Source organism: Anomaloglossus baeobatrachus, chromosome 7 (assembly GCF_048569485.1).
Source record: "Anomaloglossus baeobatrachus isolate aAnoBae1 chromosome 7, aAnoBae1.hap1, whole genome shotgun sequence".
NCBI classification, from domain to species: Eukaryota; Metazoa; Chordata; class Amphibia; order Anura; family Aromobatidae; genus Anomaloglossus; species Anomaloglossus baeobatrachus.
In genome coordinates, this window is record NC_134359.1 from 235,379,546 (window position 1) to 235,400,330 (window position 20,785).

The 20,785-nt window shown below is 53.1% G+C and overlaps 1 protein-coding gene across 1 annotated transcript in view; it reads left to right on the plus strand.

Annotated features, from left to right (window-relative positions):
* Positions 1-20,785, plus strand: part of RSL1D1 (ribosomal L1 domain containing 1) — an 81,798-nt gene that overhangs the window by 52,250 nt on the left and 8,763 nt on the right. The window contains exon 8 of the mRNA XM_075317958.1: positions 1,700-1,888. Coding sequence (XP_075174073.1) covers positions 1,700-1,888 — 189 coding nt within the window. The remainder of the gene's footprint in view (positions 1-1,699; positions 1,889-20,785) is intronic.

Here is a 20,785-nt window from a genome sequence, read left to right on the forward strand (position 1 = left end):
CGCAGAAGGTGGTCTTCCTAGTGGCAGTCACATCACTTCGCAGAGTGTCTGAGCTAGCTGCACTGTCATGCAAAGCCCCCATCCTGGTGTTTCACCAGGACAAGGTGGTTCTGCGTCCGGTTCCGGAATTTCTCCCTAAGGTGGTATCCCCTTTTCATCTCAATCAGGATATCTCCTTACCTTCTTTTTGTCCTCATCCAGTTCACCAATGTGAAAAGGATTTGCACTTGTTAGATCTTGTGAGAGCACTCCGGCTCTACATTTCTCGTACGGCGCCCCTGCGCCGCTCGGATGCGCTCTTTGTCCTTGTCGCTGGCCAGCGTAAAGGGTCGCAGGCTTCCAAGTCAACCTTGGCTCGGTGGATCAAGGAACCGATTCTTGAAGCCTACCGTTCTTCTGGGCTTCCGGTTCCTTCAGGACTGAAAGCCCATTCTACCAGAGCCGTGGGTGCGTCCTGGGCATTGCGGCACCAGGCTACGGCTCAGCAGGTGTGTCAGGCGGCTACCTGGTCGAGTCTGCACACTTTCTCGAAACACTATCAGGTGCATACCTACGCTTCGGCAGATGCCAGCTTAGGTAGGCGAGTCCTTCAGGCGGCGGTTGCCCACCTGTAGGAAGGGGCCGTCTTTCGGCTCTACTACCGGGGTATTCTTTTACCCACCCAGGGACTGCTTTTGGACGTCCCAATTGTCTGGGTCTCCCAATGGAGCGACAAAGAAGAAGGGAATTTTGTTTACTTACCGTAAATTCCTTTTCTTCTAGCTCCTATTGGGAGACCCAGCACCCGCCCCTGTTCCCTTCGGGCTGTTGTTCTTTTGTGTACACATGTTGTTCATGTTGAATTGTTCTTTGGTTCATGGTTTAAGTTCTCCGAACATCCTTCGGATTGAATTTACCTTAGACCAATTTATAAGTTTCCTCCTTCCTGCTTTTGCACCAAAACTGAGGAGCCCGTGATGCACGGGGGGGTGTATAGGCAGAGGGGAGGGGTTTACACTTTTAAGTGTAATGCTTTGTGTGGCCTCCGGAGGCAGAAGCTATACACCCAATTGTCTGGGTCTCCCAATAGGAGCTAGAAGAAAAGGAATTTACGGTAAGTAAACAAAATTCCCTTCTCTCCAGTGATTCATAATCAGTGATTTATCCATTAATGTTCTTGGCTAAAGGTCTAATGGCTGAATGCTGATATTCCTCACTGCACAGTACATGTACCGTGTACACGTACAGTGTGTCCAGTGCTGTATAACCAACATGTCTGCCACAATTGGAGACCTGCCCCATCTCCCCCCCATTTTTTATTATTATTCTCTCCATGTGGCCCTTTGTTGCATTTAGTATTGTGAAAATTGATTTAGCAGGAACCCAGTCCAGCGGACATTTCTGTGACGGCTGGACAGGAATCTTGAAACCCTCTTCTTAGCTGATGGCAGTCCCGCTTCACTTTTGATTAGCCTGCCCAGCGACACTAAGTCACATGTGCGTCGCGGCACAATGATGACATTGCACCAGGCGGCCAATCAACAGAGGGGCCTGTGGGGTTGTCAGGTAGGAGGCAGTCATCCGGGCTCCCGTCCAGCGGCCACAGATCACTGACCTGACCACTGGACTCTTACGAATGGTTTTGCACCAGCTCTACTTGTAGTATATAAAGTTTAAAGCAATTAATATGTTTTAATTATATTTTTTATTCTATAAAAAGACACCACAAGCTAAGAAGAAGAAGAAGAAGCAAGCTGACAAAAAGACCAAAACAACAAATAAACTAGAAGATGAAAAGGCAAAGGCCACTACTAGTAAAAAGCAGAAGGAAGCAGATAGTGGGGAGGAGGAAATCCCTATACTGGTCCCTATTCCGGAGCCCATCAGTGCAAAGAAGAGCAAGAAAAAGGTAAGTGTCCTGAGCTTTTCAGACACACATTTTCTCAGTTGTTCATGCTTGACTTATAGCTTACCTACACTGTTGATTTTCCCACATGACCTGACAATCCACAATGGCGAGATTCTTCCAGAAAGTATCGTGCATTGGTCCAATTGTTATTAATTGGACTGTTGTACGATAGTCTTTAGGAACCCACCATGCCAGATGGTCAGATCAGGATGGAAAATCAAATGTAGCCTATAATTGTCCCATACCCTGCAACAGCAATCACTACAAAATAAATATCATTGTAACATTCTTTAGGAATTTGGACATGTCTGATTTAATTACTTAGTTCAAAGAATTTTCTGACTCCAATTCACAATAAGAAAACAAATTATATTTGCCCACATCACCCCTGCCGTTCCAGCGCCGCACCCCAGATTCTCTCGTTCTTGCATTTACTCCAATCACTGGCCTCTGGATTATGCAACTGAAGCAAGTGATGGGCCACAGCGGTCACATAGGGTATACGAGGTGTCACCTCTGCAGCCAAGGTAATTGGGGGCCAGCGAGGAGTATCTGGCATGCGAGACTGGATCAGCGGAGATGACAGGTTGTTTATATATTGTTTTAAGCTGTATTGCGGTCTGTATACAGCTTTCACATTAACATAGACAACCCCTTTAAATATTGTGACTTTGTAGGTGTAATTTAACAATCAATTGGAGACAAGGAAATATTAAAATACTGATTTGATTTGAGTAGTGTTTCCTAAATAGCTTGTTTTTTTCTGGACAACTATGCCAGGAATAATATGGGAGATTTTGGATTGGCTGTGGAACATTCCCCAACAATGGCTGGCCCTTTTTGTTTTCTACTTTTTCACTTTGCAGAAAATCTCATGCCTCAGTCTCTGTTACAAATAATTTCCATAGAAATCTGATAATTCAGCGGCTTAAAAGGAACCTGTCAGGTCAAATATGCACCCAGAACCACGAGCAGTTCTGGGGCATATCGCTAGTCCCTACCTAACTGTCCCAGCCTATAATAGCATAGATAAAGGTATCTTTAGAAAAAGTATTTCTAAAGATCATTTATGATATGCTAATGAGCGTTGTGACTAGTCACAAGGGTGTTAGTTCCTGCACTCATTCCATCCTCTTAGCACGCCCACAGGGAAATACTATTCAATGTCCATTGCCCAGCGTCATCATCAGGGGTGACGCGCGTACCTCTGTTGTCACCACTTCAGGAACGTCGGGTCTAGGATCAGTGCGCATGATCAGAATGTCCGGCACTTCCGATCATGGGCACTTTAAAGCCGGGTGTATGTATCCCGACTACAAAGAGGTCTAGTGCGCATGACTGAGGTGCCTAGACTTCTGATTATGTGCACTGCCCGGCGTCTGATGTAATTTCAACAGACACAGGTACGCGTGTCACTGTCGATGATGCTGGGCAACGGGCATTAAAAAGCATGTTAGCACGGCGTGCTGTGAGGGTAGGCCTGAGCTATAGGCCGTTTGTCCAGATGTAATAAGATGATCTGGGTATGTAAATAATCAAAGTATAGATGTCGTTGCATAATTATCTGTGTGTATATATGACAATCGCATAGAAGCTTCATAATATGATTCTAAGATGTGTATTCTGCAAAGTGTTAACAAAGATAAGATCGCCAAAAGGAACAATGAACAAAGAGGTATTCATAACATACTGAGAAAATTCATAATCAGTTGATTCACACCATGTGGGATGTTGACTCCTTGTTCTTGCTCCAAGGTCGAAGTCGAATATTGTGTTGTATAATTATAAGATTCTTTAATACACGGGTCAGAAGCTAGCTTCTGCTCAAGCAGTGAACACGTTTCATTGCCTGATTCATTTATACCTGTGCAGATTGATTTGAAATCCGTCTCTGTGACCCTGAAAAACCCCATTTGCAGTTTCCCCTAAATTCCCAACCTTGATAGCACTAACATGCTAAGAGGGCAGAATGAGCTCAGGAACTAATACCCTTGTGACTAGTCCACTCGCTCATTAGCATATCATAAAGGATCTTTAGAAATACTTTTCTTTGTCGCTCCATTGGGAGACCCAGACAATTGGGTGTATAGGCTATGCCTCCGGAGGCCGCACAAAGTATTACACTAAAAGTGTAAAGCCCCTCCCCTTCTGCCTATACACCCCCAGTGCTCCCACGGGCTCCTCAGTTTTTATGCTTTGTGCGAAGGAGGCAGACATGCACGCACAGCTCAACAGATTGGTCAGCAGCAGCTGCTGACTATGTCGGATGGAAGAAAAGTGGGCCCATATAGGGCCCCCAGCATGCTCCCTTCTCACCCCACTCTTGTCGGCGGTGTTGTTAAGGTTGAGGTATCCATTGCGGGTACGGAGGCTGGAGCCCACATGCTGTTTTCCTTCCCCATCCCCCTTAGGGCTCTGGGTGAAGTGGGATCCTATCGGTCTCCAGGCACTGAGACCGTGCTTCATCCACAACTCCTGAGGAGCCTGCTGGATAGGAGCCGGGTATCGTTCAGGGACATGGCCCTGCTACTTGGAGGTACTCTGTGTCCCCGTGGGGACCGCGCACAGCAACACTCCAGCATTGCTGGGTGTGCTAGTGCACCGGGGACCGCGGCGCTGACCGGGTTAAATGTGCCATTACACACTGCAGCGTTGCTGAGTGTGTTTGTGTATGGGGACTACCGCGCTGACCGCCGCTGCCATGGTTAACACTGCGGCGCGGCTGGGACTTCTAGTGCGCTGGGGACTTCCGCGCCGGCCGCGCTTATACGGCGGCCGCGCTTATTACTCGAGTCCCCGGCTTTTGCGGCCTAGTCTTTTTTTCCTCCCACCCCCAGCCCTGACAGGCAGGGGAAGGGTGGGACGCTGTACAGGACGAGCAGCAATGAGGGCTAGAGCATGCTTTGCATACTCCACCCCCCTCACTGTGCACAGTGGGGCACCAGTTCCCGCACTTTCTGGGTCACGCCCACGGCTCCCTCCTCTCCTCAGGACGCCGGCAGCCATTCCTGTCAGCTCCTCGGACGCTGCAGAGGGGGACAAATTCTGGGAGACCCAGGCAGGGATTCTGGTGGCCTCACAACCGCTTTAAGCGGGTGGTAAGCAGCACCTGTGGTGCTAGCCCCATTGTGCAGAAGTGTAATTATAAATTATATGTTTATGGTATATACTTTACACTGTATGGTGCACAGGTGATTTCTGGCTATATACCCTATTGTGTTGCTCAGGGAAGACAATAGCATGGCGCCCACAAACGGCAGGGGTGCCAAAACACAGGCTTACTATGCTGCCTGCGCCGCATGTACGACCCCGCTACCGGCAGGATCCACTGACCCTCATTGTGTGCACTGCTCGGCCCCTGCTGCACTTACTCAGCCGGAGCCTCTGCTAAGGGGGGCCCAGGGGGAACCACCTGCTGACACTGTCCAGGTGACGGGGACAGAGTTTGCAGTCTTTACGGATAAACTCTCTGAGACTATGGCTAAGATACTAGAAGCCTTGCAGTCCAGACCGGTATCTCAGCACAGGGACACTGTTGAATCATTGTTCCCTGGCCCCCCTCAGTTGGACCAACAATGTCCCCCCGGGGTGTCTCATAGATCCCAGGCTGAGGGCTCTGACACAGACCCCAGCCCCAGACCGACTAAGCGAGCTCGCTGGGAAATTCCCTCGACATCATCATATTGTTCAGGGTCTCAGCGGGGGGAATCTCTGGTTGATGACGCGGAGACAGCTGTTCAGGATTCTGATCCTGAGGCCGCTCTCAACCTTGATACTCCGGACGGGGACGCCATAGTGAACGATCTTATTGCGTCCATCAATAAAATGTTGGATATTTCTCCCTCAGCTCCTCCGGTGGAGGAGTCAGCTTCTCAGCAGGAGAAATTCCGTTTCAGGTTTCCCAAGCGTACACCGAGTATGTTTCTGGACCACTCTGATTTCAGAGAGGCAGTCCAGAATCACCATGATTGTCCAGATAAGCGTTTTTCTAAGCGCCTTAAGGATACACGTTATCCCTTTCCCCCTGACGTGGTCAAAGGTTGGACTCAGTGTCCCAAGGTGGATCCTCCAATCTCCAGACTGGCGGCTAGATCCATACTTGCAGTGGAAGATGGGGCTTCACTCAAAGATGCCACTGACAGGCAGATGGAGCTCTGGTTGAAATCCATCTATGAAGCGATCGGCGCTTCTTTTGCCCCAGCATTCGCAGCCGTATGGGCGCTACAAGCTATCTCAGCAGGTCAAGCGCAAATTGACGCAGCCACACGCACGTCCGCGCCGCAGGTGGCGTCCATAACCTCTCAGACGTCGGCATTTGCGTCTTACGCTATTAATGCTGTCCTGGACTCTGCGAGCCGTACGGCGGTTGCATCCGCCAATTCGGTGGTACTCCGCAGGGCCTTGTGGCTACGGGAATGGAAGGCAGATTCTGCTTCCAAAAAGCGCTTAACCAGTTTGCCAATTTCTGGCGACCGATTGTTTGGCGAGCGTTTGGATGAAATCATCAAACAATCCAAGGGAAAGGATACATCCTTACCCCAGCCCAAACCGAACATACCCCAACAGAGGAGGGGGCAGTCGAGGTTTCGGTCCTTTCGGGGCGCGGGCAGGTCCCAATTCTCCTCGTCCAAAAGGCCTCAGAAAGATCAAAGGAACTCTGATTCATGGCGGTCTAAGTCACGTCCTAAAAAGACCACCGGAGGTGCCGCTACCAAAGCGGCTTCCTCATGACTTTCGGCCTCCTCAATCCGCATCCTCGGTCGGTGGCAGGCTCTCCCGCTTTTGCGACACCTGGCTGCCACGGGTAAAAGACCGGTGGGTGAGAGACATTCTGTCTCACGGTTACAAGATAGAGTTCACCTCTCGTCCCCCGACTCGATTCTTCAGGTCATCCCCGCCTCCCGAGCGAGCCGAGGCTCTTATGCAGGCGCTGGGCACTCTGAAGGCAGAAGGAGTGGTGGTCCCTGTGCCTCTTCGGCAACAGGGTCACGGTTTTTACTCCAACCTGTTTGTGGTCCCAAAGAAGGACGGGTCTTTCCGTCCTGTCCTGGACCTGAAACTGCTCAACAAACACGTAAAGACCAGGCGGTTCCGGATGGAATCCCTCCGCTCCGTCATCGCCTCAATGTCCCAAGGAGATTTCCTTGCATTGATCGATATCAAAGATGCTTATCTCCACGTACCGATTGCTCCAGAGCACCAGCGCTTCTTGCGCTTCGCCATAGGGAACGAACACCTGCAGTTCGTGGCACTGCCGTTCGGCCTGGCAACAGCCCCACGGGTTTTCACCAAGGTTATGGCTACTGTAGTAGCGGTCCTCCACTCTCAGGGTCACTCGGTGATCCCTTACTTGGACGATCTGCTGATCAAGGCACCCTCTCAAGAGGCATGCCAACACAGCCTCGACGCTACTCTGGAGACTCTCCAGAGTTTCGGGTGGATCATCAATTTTCCAAAGTCAAATCTGACACCGGCCCAATCGCTGACATATCTTGGCATGGAGTTTCATACCCTCTCAGCGATAGTGAAGCTTCCGCTGGTCAAGCATCGTTCACTACAGAAAGGGGTGCAATCTCTCCTTCAAGGTCAGGCACACCCCTTGAGGCGCCTCATGCACTTCCTGGGGAAGATGGTGGCAGCAATGGAGGCAGTCCCTTTCGCGCAGTTTCACCTGCGTCCTCTTCAATGGGACATCCTACGCAAATGGGACAGGAAACCGACGTCCCTCGACAGGAACGTCTCCCTCTCTCAGGCGACCAAAGCTTCCCTTCGGTGGTGGCTTCTTCCCACTTCATTATCGAAGGGGAAATCCTTCCTACCCCCATCCTGGGCGGTGGTCACGACGGACGCGAGTCTGTCAGGGTGGGGAGCGGTTTTTCTCCACCACAGGGCTCAGGGTACGTGGACCCAGCAAGAGTCCTCACTTCAGATCAATGTTCTGGAAATACGGGCAGTGTATCTTGCCCTGAAAGCGTTCCAGCAGTGGCTGGAAGGCAAGCAGATCCGAATTCAGTCGGACAATTCCACAGCGGTGGCATACATCAACCACCAAGGCGGCACACGCAGTCGGCAAACCTTCCAGGAAGTCCGGCGGATTTTGATGTGGGTGGAAGCCACGGCCTCCACCATCTCTGCAGTTCACATCCCAGGCGTGGAAAACTGGGAAGCAGATTATCTCAGTCGCCAGGGCATGGACGCAGGGGAATAGTCCCTTCACCCGGACGTGTTTCAGGAGATCTGTTGCCGCTGGGGGGTGCCGGACGCCGACCTCATGGCGTCCCGGCACAACAACAAGGTACCAACGTTCATGGCACGGTCTCAAGATCCCAGAGCTATGGCGGCAGACGCCTTAGTTCAGGATTGGTCGCAGTTTCAGCTCCCTTATGTGTTTCCTCCGCTGGCACTGTTGCCCAGAGTGTTACGCAAGATCAGGGCCGACTGCCGCCGCGTCATCCTCGTCGCTCCAGACTGGCCGAGGAGGTCGTGGTACCCGGATCTGTGGCATCTCACAGTCGGCCAACCGTGGGCACTACCAGACCGACCAGACTTGCTGTCTCAAGGGCCGTTTTTCCATCTGAATTCTGCGGCCCTCAACCTGACTGTGTGGCCATTGAGTCCTGGATCCTAGCGTCTTCAGGATTATCTCAAGAGGTCATTGCCACTATGAGACAGGCTAGGAAACCAACGTCCGCCAAGATCTACCACAGGACGTGGAAAATTTTCCTGTCGTGGTGCTCTGCTCAGGGTTTTTCTCCCTGGCCTTTTGCCTTGCCCACTTTTCTGTCCTTCCTTCAATCTGGACTGGAAAAGGGTTTGTCGCTCGGCTCCCTTAAGGGGCAAGTCTCAGCGCTCTCTGTGTTTTTTCAGAAGCGCCTAGCCAGACTTCCAAAGGTACGCACGTTCCTACAGGGAGTTTGTCACATCGTTCCTCCTTACAAGCGGCCGTTAGAACCCTGGGATCTGAACAGGGTGCTGATGGTTCTTCAGAAACCACCATTCGAGCCAATGAGGGATATTTCTCTCTCACGCCTTTCGCAGAAAGTGGTTTTCCTAGTAGCAGTCACTTCTCTTCGGAGAGTGTCTGAGCTAGCAGCGTTGTCGTGCAAAGCCCCTTTCCTGGTGTTTCACCAGGACAAGGTGGTTCTGCGTCCGGTTCCGGAATTTCTCCCTAAGGTGGTATCCCCCTTTCATCTCAATCAGGATATCTCCTTACCCTCTTTTTGTCCTCATTCAGTTCACCAATGTGAAAAGGATTTGCACTTGTTAGATCTGGTGAGAGCACTCAGACTCTACATTTCTCGTACGGCGCCCCTGCGCCGCTCGGATGCACTCTTTGTCCTTGTCGCTGGCCAGCGTAAAGGGTCACAGGCTTCCAAATCAACCCTGGCTCGGTGGATCAAGGAGCCAATTCTCGAAGCTTACCGTTCTGCTGGGCTTCCGGTTCCCTCAGGGCTGAAGGCCCATTCTACCAGAGCCGTGGGCGCGTCCTGGGCTTTGAGGCACCAGGCTACGGCTCAGCAGGTGTGTCAGGCGGCTACCTGGTCGAGCCTGCACACTTTCACGAAACACTATCAGGTGCACACCTATGCTTCGGCGGATGCCAGCCTAGGTAGACGAGTCCTTCAGGCGGCGGTTGCCCACCTGTAGGAAGGGGCCGTTTTACGGCTCTATTACGAGGTATTATTTCTTCAGCGCTCTATTGGGAGACCCAGACGATTGGGTGTATAGCACTGCCTCCGGAGGCCACACAAAGCAATTACACTAAAAAGTGTAAGGCCCCTCCCCTTCTGGCTATACACCCCCAGTGGGATCACTGGCTCACCAGTTTTCTGCTTTGTGCGAAGGAGGTCAGACATCCACGCATAGCTCCACTGTTTGTAGTCAGCAGTAGCTGCTGACTATATCGGATGGAAGAAAAGAGGGCCCATATGGGGCCCCCAGCATGCTCCCTTCTCACCCGCGGTGGTGCTTGTAAGGTTGAGGTACCTATTGCTGGTACAGAGGCTGGAGCCCACATGCTGTTTTCCTTCCACATCCCCTGGAGGGCTCTGTGGAAGTGGGATCCTACCGGCCTCCAAGCCCTGAGGCCGGGCTCCATCCACAGACCCAGAGAACCTGCTGGATTTGGAGCGGGAGTGCCGTTCAGGGACATGGCCCTGCAACTTTCAGGTACTCTGTGTCCCCGGCAGGCACGGACACTCTCAAGGCTTGCTGAGCGTTATAGTGCGCCGGGGACAGTAGCGCTGTGCGCTGGGGTTAGGTCACTGCAGCTTTGCTGAGTGACGTTACATGTTGGGAACTACTGCGCCGACCGCTACTGGAGCGGCGGCGCAGCTGCGACTTGTGGTGCGCCGGGGACTTTGCGCCGACCGCGCTTTTACGGCGGCGGCGCTTCTAACTTTAGCCCCCGGCTTCTGCGGCCTAGCGCCGCTTCGTTCCCGCCCCCACCCTGTCAATCAGGGTAGGGGAGAGACGCTGCTCAATTGGCAGCGCCGAGGGCTGGAGCTTTATTTACATGCTCCAGCCCTCTCACTAGGCACTGTGGGAAGCAGGCTTCCCGCTCTTCGTCTGTATACGCCCAGGGCCCGCCCCCCCTCTCCACAAGGACGCCGGCAGCCATTACACATGCGGTCTGGCTGGGGAAAGGCAGCAGGCTCTGGGAGACCCAGACTAAAGGGATTTCGGCGACCACACACCCGCTCCTAAGCGGGCGGTAAGCTGCACTTTAGCGCTGGCCCCACTAGTGCCTCAGTGTTATATTAGTGTACTTTTTTCTTAGTACCATATATATATATAGTTGCACTGTAAGGTCGCTTCTTGGCTGGACACCCTGTACTGCTCTGAGGAGGCAGCAACATGTCATCCGCAAAACGCAAGGGTGCCAAGGCACAGGCTGTGTACACTGTTTGTACTGCATGTGGGGCTGATCTACCGGCAGGCTCCAAAGACTCACATTGTGTGCAATGTTCAGTCCCAGTGGCACTTCGTCAGCCAGAGCCTAATGTGGTGGTAGCCCAGGCAGAGACGCCTGTGAACCCTGCCCCGGTGACGGGGACAGACTTTGCAGTTTTTGCTGATAAAATGTCTGTGACTATGTCAAAAATCCTGGAGACCTTGCAGTCCAGGCCAGTTACTCAGACCATGGACACTGCTGTGTCTATGCTCTCCGGTCCCCCTCAGTTGGAACTAATCCGTACTTCAAGGGGGTCTCAAGCATCACAGGCTGAAGTCTCTGACTCAGATGACAGTCCCAGGCAGCCTAAGCGAGCTCGCTGGGAAAGACCCTCCACGTCATCACACTGCTCAGGGTCTCAGCGAGAAGAGTCTCTCGGTGATGAGACTGAGGACGGTGATCAGGATTCTAATCCTGAGGCTCCTTTCAATCTGGATGCCCCTGATGGTGACGCCATGGTTAATGACCTTATATCGGCAATTAATAGACTGTTGGAGATTTCTCCCCCAGCCCCTTCTGCAGAGGAGGCAGCTGCACAACAGGAGAAGTTCCATTTCCTGTATCCCAAGCGTAAATTAAGTGCTTTTTCGGACCACTCTGACTTCAGAGAATCGATCCAGAAACACGACGCTCATCCAGACAAGCGTTTCTCTAAACGTTCTAAGGATACCCGTTATCCTTTTCCCTCTGAGGTGGCCAAACGCTGGACCCAGTGTCCAAAGGTGGATCCCCCAATTTCCAAGCTTGCGGCTAGATCCATAGTCGCAGTAGAGGATGGCGCTTCACTTAAAGATGCCAACGACAGACAGATGGACCTTTGGTTGAAATCTGTCTATGAAGCTATCGGCGCGTCGTTTGCTCCAGCATTCGCGGCCGTGTGGGCACTCCAAGCTATTTCAGCTGGTTTAGCACAGGTGGATGCTTTCATACATCCAGCAGTGCCGCAGGTGGCGTCCCTAACTTCGCAAATGTCTGCGTTTGCGACCTATGCTATCAATGCTGTCCTAGAATCTACGAGCCGTACCGCTATGGCGTCCGCCAATTCTGTGGTTTTGCGCAGAGCCTTGTGGTTAAAGGACTGGAAAGCAGATGCTGGTTCCAAAAAATGTTTAACCAGCTTGCCATTATCTAGAGACAGACTGTTTGGTGAGCCATTGGCTGAAATCATAAAACAGTCCAAGGGTAAGGACTCTTCCTTACCACAGCCCAGAGCAAGTAAACCTCAACAGAAAAAGTGGCAGTCGAGGTTTCGGTCCTTACGAGGCTCGGGCAAGGCCCAATTCTCCTCGTCCAAAAGGACTCAGAAAGAACAAGGGAGCTCAGATTCCTGGCGGGCTCACTCACGCCCCAGGAAAGCAAATGGAGGAACCGCTTCCAAAGCGGCTACCTCATGACTTTCGGCCTCCTCCCTCCGCATCCTCGGTCGGTGGCAGGCTCTCCCGCTTTTGCGACATTTGGCTGTCACAGGTCAAAGACCAGTGGGTAACAGACATTTTGTCTCGCGGGTACAGAATCGAGTTCAGTTCTCGACCTCCACTTCGGTTCTTCAGAACCTCCCCACACCCCAACCGAGCAGATGCCCTGCTGCAGGCGGTGGACTCTCTAAGAGCAGAAGGAGTCGTGATCCCTGTCCCCCCTCAGGAACGGGGGCGAGGATTTTACTCCAAGCTCTTTGTGGTTCCAAAAAAGGACGGCTCCTTCCGTCCTGTTCTGGACCTAAAACTGCTCAACAAGCATGTGAACGCCAGGCGGTTCCGGATGGAATCCCTCCGCTCAGTCATTGCCTCGATGTCTCAAGGAGATTTCATAGCATCAATAGACATCAAAGATGCTTATCTCCACGTGCCGATTGCTACAGAGCACCAACGCTTTCTACGCTTCGTGATAGGAGACGACCATCTTCAGTTCGTAGCTCTGCCATTTGGTCTGGCGACAGCCCCTCGGGTGTTCACCAAGATCATGGCGGCAGTGGTAGCAGTCTTGCACTCTCACGGACACTCTGTGATCCCTTACTTGGACGATCTACTGGTCAAGGCACCCTCTCAAGAGGCATGCCAACTCAGCCTGAATGTTGCACTGGAGACTCTCCAGGCGTTCGGGTGGATCATCAACTTCCCCAAGTCAAATCTGTCACCGACCCAATCACTAACGTATCTGGGCATGGAGTTTCATACTCTCTCAGCGATAGTGAAGCTTCCGCTGGACAAGCAGCGGTCTCTACAGACTGGGGTGCAGGCTCTCCTTCAAAGTCAGTCGCACTCCTTAAGACGCCTCATGCACTTCCTCGGGAAGATGGTGGCGGCAATAGAGGCGGTTCCGTTTGCGCAGTTTCATCTGCGTCCACTTCAATGGGACATTCTCCGCCAATGGGACGGGAAGTCAACATCCCTGGACAGGAAAGTCTCCCTTTCCCAGACGGCCAAAGACTCTCTGCAGTGGTGGCTTCTTCCCACCTCATTATCACAGGGAAGATCCTTCCTACCACCGTCTTGGGCGGTGGTCACGACAGACGCGAGTCTGTCAGGGTGGGGAGCAGTCTTTCTCCACCACAGGGCTCAGGGTACGTGGACTCGGCAGGAGTCCACCCTTCAGATCAATGTTCTGGAAATCAGAGCAGTGTATCTTGCCCTACTAGCCTTCCAGCAGTGGCTGGAAGGAAGGCAGATCCGAATTCAGTCGGACAACTCCACAGCGGTGGCATACATCAACCACCAAGGGGGGACACGCAGTCGGCAAGCCTTCCAGGAAGTCCGGCGGATTCTGATGTGGGTGGAAGCCACAGCCTCCACCATATCCGCAGTTCACATCCCCGGCGTAGAAAACTGGGAAGCAGACTTCCTCAGTCGCCAGGGCATGGACGCAGGGGAATGGTCCCTTCACCCAGACGTGTTTCAGGAAATCTGTCGCCGCTGGGGGGTGCCGGACGTCGACCTAATGGCGTCACGGCACAACAACAAGGTCCCAACCTTCATGGCACGGTCTCGCGATCAAAGAGCGCTGGCGGCAGACGCCCTAGTGCAAGATTGGTCGCAGTTCCGGCTCCCTTATGTGTTTCCACCTCTGGCACTCTTGCCCAGAGTGCTACGCAAGATCAGATCCGATTGCAGCCGCGTCATACTTGTCGCCCCAGACTGGCCGAGGAGGGCGTGGTATCCGGATCTGTGGCAGCTCAAGGTCGGCCAACCGTGGGCACTCCCAGACCGACCAGACTTACTGTCCCAAGGGCCGTTTTTCCATCGGAATTCTGCGGCCCTGAACCTGACTGTGTGGCCATTGAGTCCTGGATCCTAGCGTCTTCAGGATTGTCCCAAGGGGTCGTTGCCACCATGAGACAGGCTAGGAAGCCCACGTCCGCTAAGATCTACCACAGAACGTGGAGGATATTCTTATCCTGGTGCTCTGCTCAGGGAGTGTCTCCCTGGCCATTTGCATTGCCTACCTTTCTTTCTTTCCTGCAATCTGGGTTAGAAAAAGGTTTGTCGCTCGGCTCCCTTAAAGGTCAGGTCTCGGCGCTATCCGTCTTTTTTCAGAGGCGTTTGGCACGCCTTCCTAAGGTGCGCACGTTCCTACAGGGGGTTTGCCATATCGTACCCCCGTACAAGCGGCCGTTAGATCCATGGGATCTGAACAGGGTACTAGTTGCCCTCCAGAAGCCGCCCTTCGAGCCTCTGAGGGAGGTTTCACTTTCTAGACTATCGCAGAAAGTGGCTTTTCTGGTAGCGATCACATCTCTTCGGAGAGTGTCTGAGCTGGCAGCACTATCATCCAAGGCTCCCTTCCTGGTCTTCCACCAGGACAAGGTTGTGCTGCGCCCCATTCAGGAGTTTCTCCCGAAGGTGGTATCCTCTTTTCATCTTAATCAGGATATCTCTTTGCCTTCGTTTTGTCCTCATGCAGTTCATCGGTATGAGAAAGATTTACATTTGTTAGATCTGGTGAGAGCACTCAGAATCTACATTTCCCGCACGGCGCCCTTGCGCCGTTCGGATGCACTCTTTGTCCTTGTCGCTGGTCAGCGCAAAGGGTCGCAGGCTTCTAAGGCCACCCTGGCTCGATGGATCAAAGAACCAATTCTTGAAGCCTACCGTTCTGCTGGGCTTCCGGTTCCATCAGGGCTGAAGGCCCATTCTACCAGAGCCGTGGGTGCATCCTGGGCATTACGACACCAGGCTACGGCTCAACAGGTGTGCCAGGCAGCTACCTGGTCGAGTCTGCACACTTTCACCAAACATTATCAGGTGCATACCTATGCTTCGGCGGACGCCAGCCTAGGTAGAAGAGACCTGCAGGCGGCAGTTGCCTCCCCGTAGGGGAGGGCTGTCTTGCAGCTCTAACATGAGGTATTTCTTTACCCACCCAGGGACAGCTTTTGGACGTCCCAATCGTCTGGGTCTCCCAATAGAGCGCTGAAGAAGAAAGGAATTTTGTTACTTACCGTAAATTCCTTTTCTTCTAGCTCTTATTGGGAGACCCAGCACCCGCCCTGTTGTCCTTCGGGATTTTTTGGTTTGTTTGCGGGTAAACATGTTGTTCATGTTGAACGGTTTTCAGTTCTCCGATGTTACTCGGAGAGAATTTGTTTAAACCAGTTATTGGCTTTCCTCCTTCTTGCTTTTGCACTAAAACAGGTGAGCCAGTGATCCCACTGGGGGTGTATAGCCAGAAGGGGAGGGGCCTTACACTTTTTAGTGTAATTGCTTTGTGTGGCCTCCGGAGGCAGTGCTATACACCCAATCGTCTGGGTCTCCCAATAAGAGCTAGAAGAAAAGGAATTTACGGTAAGTAACAAAATTCCCTTCTTTACCCACCCAGGGACTGCTTTTGGACGTCCCAATTGTCTGGGTCTCCCAATGGAGCGACAAAGAAGAAGGGAATTTTGTGTACTTACCGTAAATTCCTTTTCTTCGGCGCTCCATTGGGAGACCCAGACGATTGGGTGTATAGCTACTGCCTCCGGAGGCCACACAAAGCATTACACTAAAAAGTGTAAGGCCCCTCCCCTTCTGGCTATACACCCCCCGTGGGATCACGGGCTGCTCAGTTTTCAAGCTTTGTGCGAAGGAGGTCAGACATCCACGCATAGCTCCACTGTTTAGTCAGCAGTAGCTGCTGACTATATCGGATGGAAGAAAAGAGGGCCCATGCTAAAGGGCCCCCAGCATGCTCCCTTCTCACCCCACTCTTGTTGGCGGTGTTTGTTAAGGTTGAGGTACCCATTGCGGGTACGGAGGCTGGAGCCCACATGCTGTTTTCCTTCCCCATCCCCCTGAGGGCTCTGGTGAAGTGGGATCTTACCGGCCTCCAGGCTCTGAGGCCGGGCTCCATCCACAGACCCGGAGGTCCTGCTGGATACGGAGCTGGGTACCGTCAGGGACAAGGCCCTGCAACATTCAGGTACTCTGTGTCCCCGTACAGACAGGCACAGACACACTCCAGCGTTGCTGGGTGTTCTAGTGCGCCGGGGACAGTAGCGCTGCGCGCTTGGGTTATACTCACTGCAGCTTAGCTGAGTGAGTTTATGTGTGGGGAACTCCCGCGCCGGCCGCCCCCGGAGACTGCGGCGCGGCTGAGACTTGTGGTGCGCCGGGGACTTCGCGCCGACCGTGCTTTTACGACGGCAGCGCTTATAAATCTAGTCCCCGGCTTCTGCGGCCTAGTTACGTTTCGTTCCCGCCCCCAGCCCTGTCAGTCAGGGAAGGGGAGAGACGCTGTACAATAGTCAGCGCCGAGGGCTGGAGTCTTATTTACATACTCCAGCCCTCTCACTGGGCACAGTGGGACGCCAGTTTCCCGCTCTTTGTCTGCAGCACGCCCACGGCCCGCCCCTCTTCACAGGACGCCGGCAGCCATTCCTGCACGCAGTCTGAGCTGGAGAACGGACATAGCCCTGGGAGACCCAGACAGGGGATTCTGGCGACCACACACCCGCTGTTAAGCGGGCGGTAAGCAGCACCTAGGTGCTGACCCCACTAGTGCCACAGTGTTGTTTTGTGTACTTTTGTCTGTACCTATATATATTGCACTGTACGGTCGCTTCTTGGCTTATACCCCTATATTGCTCTGAGGAGACAACAGCATGTCATCCGCAAAAAGCAAGGGTGCCAAGGCACAGGCTTTATATGCTGCCTGTACCGCATGTGGGGCTGATCTACCGGCAGGTTCCACTGACCCCCATTGTGTGCAATGTTCGGTCCCTGTGCCACTTCGTCAGCCGGAGTCTATGCTAGTAGTGGCCCAGGCAGAGACGCCTGTGAACCCTGCCCCGGTGACGGGGACAGACTTTGCAGTTTTTGCTGATAAGAGCCGGTCACTCAGACCATGGGCACTGTTGATTCAATGTTCCCCGGTCCCCCTCAGTTAGAACTAATCCGTGCTCCAAGGGGGTCCCAGGCATCACAGGCTGAAGGCTCTGACTCGGACGACAGTCCCAGGCAGCCTAAGCGAGCTCGCTGGGAGAGACCCTCGGCGTCATCACGCTGGTCAGGGTCTCAGCGAGAGGATTCTCTGTATGATGAGACAGAGCTAGGTGATCATGAGTCTAATCCTGAGACCGCTTTCAACCTGGATACCCCTGATGGTGACGCCATGGTGAATGATCTTATAGCGGCCATCAATAGACTGTTGGATATTTCTCCTCCAGCGGAGGAGGCAGCAGCACAGCAGGAGAAATTCCATTTCAGGTATCCCAAGCGTAAATTGAGTACTTTTCTGGACCACTCTGACTTCAGAGAAGCAGTCCAGAAACACCATGCTTATCCAGATAAGCGTTTCTCCAAACGTCTTAAGGATACACGTTATCCCTTTCCCCCTGACGTGGTCAAACGCTGGACCCAGTGTCCAAAGGTGGACCCCCCAATCTCCAGGCTTGCGGCTAGATCCATAGTTGCAGTGGAAGATGGGGCTTCACTTAAAGATGCCAATGACAGACAGATGGACCTTTGGTTGAAATCTGTCTATGAAGCTATCGGCGCGTCGTTTGCTCCAGCATTCGCAGCCGTGTGGGCACTCCAAGCTATTTCAGCTGGTCTGGCGCAGGTGGACTCTGTCATACGTCCATCAGTGCCGCAAGTGGCGTCCTTGACCTCGCAAATGTCTGCGTTTGCGACTTACGCTATCAATGCGGTCTTAGACTCTACCAGCCGTACGTCAATGGCGTCCGCCAACTCTGTGGTTTTACGCAGAGCCTTATGGTTAAAGGAATGGAAAGCAGATTCTGCTTCCAAAAAATGCTTAACCAGTTTACCATTATCTCAGGACAGACTGTTTGGTGAGCAATTGGCTGAAATCATTAAACAGTCCAAGGGTAAGGACTCTTCCTTACCCCAGCCCAGATCAAGCAAACCTCAACAGTGGAGGGGACAGTCGAGGTTTCGGTCCTTTCGAGGCTCGGGCAGGGCCCAATTCTCCTCGTCCAAAAGGACTCAGAAGGAGCAGAGGAGCTCAGATTCCTGGCGGGCTCACTCACGCCCAAAGAAAACAGCCGGAGGAACCGCTTCCAAGCCGGCTGCCTCATGACTTGCGGCCTCCTCTCTCCGCATCCTCGGTCGGTGGCAGGCTCTCCCGCTTTTGCGACATTTGGCTGCCACAGGTCAAAGACCGGTGGGTAACAGACATTTTGTCTCACGGGTACCGGATAGAGTTCAGTTCTCGTCCTCCGCCTCGGTTCTTCAGAACTTCCCCACATCCCGACCGAGCCGATGCTCTTCTGCAGGCGGTGTGCTCTCTAAGGGCAGAAAGAGTGGTGATCCCTGTTCCTCTTCAGGAACGAGGTCAAGGTTTTTACTCCAATCTGTTTGTGGTGCCAAAAAAGGACGGCTCTTTCCGTCCTGTTCTGGACCTAAAACTGCTCAACAAGCACGTGAAAACCAGGCGGTTCCGGATGGAATCTCTCCGCTCCGTCATTGCCTCGATGTCTCAAGGAGATTTCCTAGCATCAATAGACATCAAAGATGCTTATCTCCACGTGCCGATTGCTCCAGAGCACCAGCGTTTTCTACGCTTCGTTATAGGAGACGAACACCTTCAGTTCGTAGCCCTGCCATTTGGTCTGGCGACAGCCCCACGGGTTTTCACCAAGGTCATGGCAGCAGTGGTAGCAGTCTTGCACTCTCAGGGACACTCGGTGATCCCTTACTTGGACGATCTACTTGTCAAGGCACCCTCTCAAGAGGCATGCCAACACAGCCTGAACGTTGCGCTGGAGACTCTCCAGACGTTCGGGTGGATCATCAACTTTTCAAAGTCAAATCTGTCACCGACCCAATCACTAACATATCTTGGCATGGAGTTTCATACTCTCTCAGCGATAGTGAAGCTTCCGATGGACAAGCAGCGTTCACTACAGACAGGGGTGCACTCTCTCCTTCAAGGCCAGTCGCACCCCTTAAGACGCCTCATGCACTTCCTGGGGAAGATGGTGGCAGCAATGGAGGCAGTCCCGTTTGCGCAGTTTCATCTGCGCCCACTTCAATGGGACATTCTCCGCCAATGGGACGGGAAGTCGACGTCCTTAGACAGGAAAGTCTCCCTTTCCCAGACGGCCAAGGACTCTCTTCAATGGTGGCTTCTTCCCACCTCATTATCACAAGGAAGGTCCTTCCTACCCCCATCCTGGGCGGTGGTCACGACAGACGCGAGTCTGTCAGGGTGGGGAGCAGTTTTTCTCCACCACAGGGCTCAGGGTACGTGGACTCACCAGGAGTCCACCCTTCAGATCAATGTTCTGGAAATCAGGGCAGTGTATCTTGCCCTACAAGCCTTCCAGCGGTGGCTGGAAGGAAAGCAGATCCGAATTCAGTCGGACAACTCCACAGCGGTGGCATACATCAACCACCAAGGCGGGACACGCAGTCGGCAAGCCTTCCAGGAAGTCCGGCGGATTCTGATGTGGGTGGAAGCCACGGCCTCCACCATATCCGCAGTTCACATCCCCGGCGTCGAAAACTGGGAAGCAGACTTCCTCAGTCGCCAGGGTATGGACGCAGGGGAATGGTCCCTTCACCCGGACGTGTTTCAGGAAATCTGTCGCCGCTGGGGAAGGCCGGACGTCGACCTAATGGCGTCCCGGCACAACAACAAGGTCCCAACGTTCATGGCACGGTCTCGCGATCACAGAGCTCTGGCGGCAGACGCCTTAGTGCAAGATTGGTCGCAGTTCCAGCTGCCCTATGTGTTTCCCCCTCTGGCACTCTTGCCCAGAGTGCTACGCAAGATCAGGTCCGATTGCCGCCGCGTCTTGCTCGTCGCCCCAGACTGGCCGAGGAGGTCGTGGTATCCGGATCTGTGGCATCTCACGGTCGGCCAACCGTGGGCGCTACCAGACCGGCCAGACTTACTGTCACAAGGGCCGTTTTTCCATCTGAATTCTACGGCCCTGAACCTGACTGTGTGGCCATTGAGTCCTGGATACTAGCATCTTCAGGATTATCTCAAGGGGTCCTGGCCACCATGTGACAGGCTAGGAAGCCCACGGCTGCTAAGATCTACCACAGAACGTGGAAGATTTTCTTATCCTGGTGCTCGGCACAGGGAGTGTCCCCCTGGCCATTTGCATTGCCTACTTTTCTTTCCTTCCTGCAATCTGGTTTGGAAAAAGGCTTATCGCTCGGCTCCCTTAAAGGGCAAGTCTCAGCGCTATCGGTATTTTTTCAAAAGCGTCTAGCACGACTTCCTCAGGTACGCACGTTCCTGCAGGGGGTTTGTCACATCGTCCCTCCGTACAAACGGCCGTTAGATCCATGGGATCTGAACAGGGTACTAGTTGCTCTCCAGAAGCCGCCCTTCGAGCCTCTGAAGGATGTTTCACTTTCTAGACTCACAGAAAGTGGCCTTTCTGGTAGCGGTCACGTCTCTTCGGAGGGTATCCGAGCTGGCAGCGCTGTCATCCAAAGCTCCCTTCCTGGTTTTTCACCAGGACAAGGTAGTGCTGCGCCCGATTCAGGAGT